The 3,690-nt window shown below is 51.0% G+C and overlaps 3 protein-coding genes across 3 annotated transcripts; all 3 read right to left on the bottom strand.

Moving 5' to 3' along the window:
- Positions 1 to 446: 446 nt before the first annotated feature.
- TraAM80_10114 (uncharacterized protein) lies at positions 447 to 833 on the bottom strand (the record flags this gene model as incomplete). The annotated part of the gene is made up of 1 exon (XM_029386760.1): positions 447 to 833. The coding sequence occupies one exon, from the start codon at positions 831 to 833 to the stop codon at positions 447 to 449; it is 387 nt and encodes a 128-aa protein (XP_029233383.1).
- A 1,235-nt stretch (positions 834 to 2,068) lies between these two features.
- TraAM80_10113 (retrotransposon hot spot (RHS) protein) lies at positions 2,069 to 2,551 on the bottom strand (the record flags this gene model as incomplete). Its single annotated transcript, XM_029386759.1, has 1 exon — positions 2,069 to 2,551. The coding sequence occupies one exon, from the start codon at positions 2,549 to 2,551 to the stop codon at positions 2,069 to 2,071; it is 483 nt and encodes a 160-aa protein (XP_029233382.1).
- A 305-nt stretch (positions 2,552 to 2,856) lies between these two features.
- On the bottom strand, positions 2,857 to 3,168 carry TraAM80_10112 (uncharacterized protein; the record flags this gene model as incomplete). Its single annotated transcript, XM_029386758.1, has 1 exon — positions 2,857 to 3,168. The coding sequence occupies one exon, from the start codon at positions 3,166 to 3,168 to the stop codon at positions 2,857 to 2,859; it is 312 nt and encodes a 103-aa protein (XP_029233381.1).
- Positions 3,169 to 3,690: the final 522 nt, after the last annotated feature.

Here is a 3,690-nt window from a genome sequence, read left to right as displayed (position 1 = left end):
TGGTGTCTCTTCTTCGTGTGTTGAGGAAAAAAAGAAGAGAGGTGAAACCACAAAAAAAGAATAAAAAAACGATGGGCACCGCCCGCGCCCACAGTTGGGCATCGAGCAAAGAACAGTGACAATCCATAACGAAGGCCGCACCGACGAACGCGCGAGCCGCACGATCACACACTCGCCGCCACCCGAAGAAACACCCACACGCACCCGCACGGAGCATCCGCAGTTCGTGACGCCCCCGCATAAATAAAAATATAAAAAAACTAATTCATGGACACGTCGCTTACCGTCTCCCACGTCCAGCCCCTTCAAATCCCGCCAGCGCCAACACGCAGTGCGCATGCCGGCGGGACCTCCCATCACGACCCCACAAACTCCCCAACGCCGCCCCACTTCCCTCAGCACACTGCAGCAGGAGTGGGACGCAATATTTTAAAAAATAAAAACCATTAAAAATAAACCCTGCGGAATAATAGCGGCAGCCTCTTTTCCTGCTGCTTCGTTCCGCTTGCAAGCGAGGGCGACGCCAGCGCAGCCGTAGACTCAGACTGTCCGGTCAGTGCGTGCAGCCCGAACAAGACGGAACAGGCACATGCGCCCAGGACGGCAACCCAACAAAAGAGAGGCGCCAACGGCGTTTGCTCGAGGCTCTCAGCGGCGCATGCGGCACCCCCCCATTGGAGCACAGCCGAACCAAAAACAATGGCACCCAAAAAACAAAAGGGAAAAACCCCACGCCAAGACGCAAAAACACTCACAATAATTCGGTTTGCCCCCGACCTCTGGGCTGTGGTGGCCGCCGCATTTGCTTTCCCGCCTGTGAGCCCACTCAGCATGCAAAACTTACCCTCTCGCCCAAACTCTCTGCAGCAACAAACTGGGAACAGCGAGGAGATATCACCAATCGAATACTGCCGGCGTACACCCACAAGGCGCCATCATTCCCCACGCAATTTTACTCGCAACCACAACAAAAAAAAAAGTGCTGCTGTGGTAGCGCTGGCCACAATAATCATTTGGCGCACGACAGAGCGAGTCCCTAAGTACGCCTCCTACCCACACACAAACACACTCGGCAATATATCATACTCCCTAAAATATTTCACCAGTAAACTCAAGCTGTTTATTCCCCTCCTCCTTTTCCTTCTCCCTCTGGTTGCCGCCCACGTTGGGTTTGTCGTTCACTTCTAAAATTTTCATATGATACCGCTACCTAGCACTGACGCACCTGCCGATTCCAAAATGCCGCAATGGCCTGAGGGTCCTCACGCTCATTGCTGCCCGCTGCATTTGTGTGCGCGACAACAACACATTTCTGCCACGCGTTTATTACCGTACTGTCCTCATGCTGCACGTAAATAATATCCCACGACAAACCTTCCGCAAACGTTTCCCAGTCATAAAAATAACTCCGTAGAAAATTGTTGAACCGCCTCACCGTGCTGGTTCTGGTGCCATGCTCAGCCCTCGTCGTCTCACCTGCACCGCAACCATCGTCCTCCGCGGCCCACCAACGAAGAAAAAACCGTCCACAAGCGGAAAAGTTCTGCTCTCCGGTACGTATAGCACCTTGTATTGTACATCAAAACATCGGAGAATTGTGTTCCAGCGTTATTAATGCAACGGGTATGCTTGGATGTTTTTCGGGGTTCGATTGCAGCACACATCTTTGTCGCCGACGATGTCCTGGTGGAGGCAACTCGTTGAGGCCCGGCATTATATTTTACACAAAGCCTCTATGCAGGAATGTGTGCAGAGTATGCTGCTCCAAAAGTTCCGGAATTAACACTTCGCAGTGCTTACATAGTCGAAAACTAATGTCATTCTCCTCACCCACCTTGAGCAACTTTGCAATTAATTTGCTTTCAATGGAAAAACAAACCGGCAGGTTAACAAACCCCTCAACATTGCCTTGTCTTATTGCTCTGACAACTTTCACAAGTTTGTGAGGTGCGTCATTCGAGGGCCACATTCCCATGCCTCCAATCATCCCATAATGTACAGCATTTGAAGCGTCGATACCTGCCAGGATGTCCTTGATTTCCTCCACACGGTCCTTATACTCATTGAATTAAAAGATGCATCGTGGAATCGGTCCGACGTCATCCATGCGCATGTGCATCCTTCTCCAATACTCCACCTGCTCCTCCTCAGTCGTATTGCGTGTCTCCCACGCACACATCGCCTTCACGTCGTTTTCATCGGGGCAATTCATGATGATTTTGATAGCACCCACCTGCTCCGTCCATGCTTTCAGGTTATCTTCGTTCGGGGACGACAACATAATGATGCCCCACTCAGGGGAGGGCACAAAATCATTCGATGGTTCTCGAAAATGTATTGCCATATCGATGATGATATACCCCTTCATTCCACTCCTAGCCAAATTTATCATAGCCCTTCCAATATTACACCCACCCTCATATTCTGTCACCGTTCGTGTCCTCTTGTCAAACAAGTATGCGAAACCCCTTCCAAAGCAGTACACAACCACATGGAGCTTCGTGCCGTCGTAGCGCAACAGCTGATAAAGGAGGTAGGAGCCAGCCGCCATTGACTTCCCTACCCCGGGGGTTCCAATCAAAAGACGACGTCTCATGTATGGTGCATCTCTATCTACATAAGGAAACAGCCCACTTAGATCACACCTGACGATATTCCACACCCGATGCACCTCAATGTTAATGTAGCAGTCGGTAATAGGCACTGCATGGTTCAGCGAGTACGGTCATTGCTTTTCAAAGGAAAGGATCATGAGTCGTGGGCGTGGTGGACGGAATTGCCCCTCACCACCCACTGAGAAAAAAGTACGCACAGTCTGCGTGTACTCCCATAACTCCTGTGGCCGTTGGCCTTCCATCACCACCATGTCTTCCCCTTCGTCCTCGGGAAACCCCACGACGTGACTCCACGTTGCGTTAAATTTCGTTTTCCCGTGTTGCCCCTCCCTCCTCCGCCTGCCGAAGAGCTGCCTTCAGTTTTGTCCGTGTAATAGCAGAGACAATACTCCTTATCTGTAAACTCCTTCCAGTCTCGCAGCGTGCCCACCATGCGCTCCGTAAGCTTGCGTGCATCTTCAAAAAGCTGATACCCTGGTGGAATCGAGGATTCCCCCTCACGACGCCTCTGCTCTGTAACGTACCTGTCTGGCCCACGCACAAACACCTCCATCACCACATTTTGGTCTTCACCCACCGCTCTGTTGGGGCCAACGTACTGCCGAAGGAAGTCTCATTCAGCAAAATTATATTGATTTGGCCAACCCGCACATTACGGACATCCTCGATAGAGCCTGCAAGCGTCCTCCTTGGCCGCTGCAGCGCTCTTTCCACCCTTCGGCACTCTGTGGGGGGCTCATACGAGCCGCCAGACAGCCCCGACCCCGACAAAAGCCGCTCTTGTAATAGAGAAGGTAGGGAAGATCTTGCACCCCTAAAAAACCTCACCCACCTGTTTACAGACATCATTCCCTTTTATTATTATTTTGTTTTCCTTCGTATTTTGTTGACTTGGCCTTAGCTGCAGCACAATACAAACAACCAGTCAAAACGATGAATGAAAGAAAAGAGAAACAAAATTACGCATAAACACGACTCTGCGCGGCTGCAACAAAAGAGAACATACCACTCACACAGTACACGGCGCACACCTTACACACACGCAGGAGGACCACCACGACGGCAAATGTGAGTG

This window comes from Trypanosoma rangeli (genome assembly GCF_003719475.1).
Source record: "Trypanosoma rangeli strain AM80 chromosome Unknown Tra_15.4_contig_00797, whole genome shotgun sequence".
Lineage (NCBI taxonomy): Eukaryota > Euglenozoa > Kinetoplastea > Trypanosomatida > Trypanosomatidae > Trypanosoma > Trypanosoma rangeli.
Note: the sequence above shows the minus strand (reverse complement) of the source record. Positions and strands in the feature narration are given on the sequence as shown.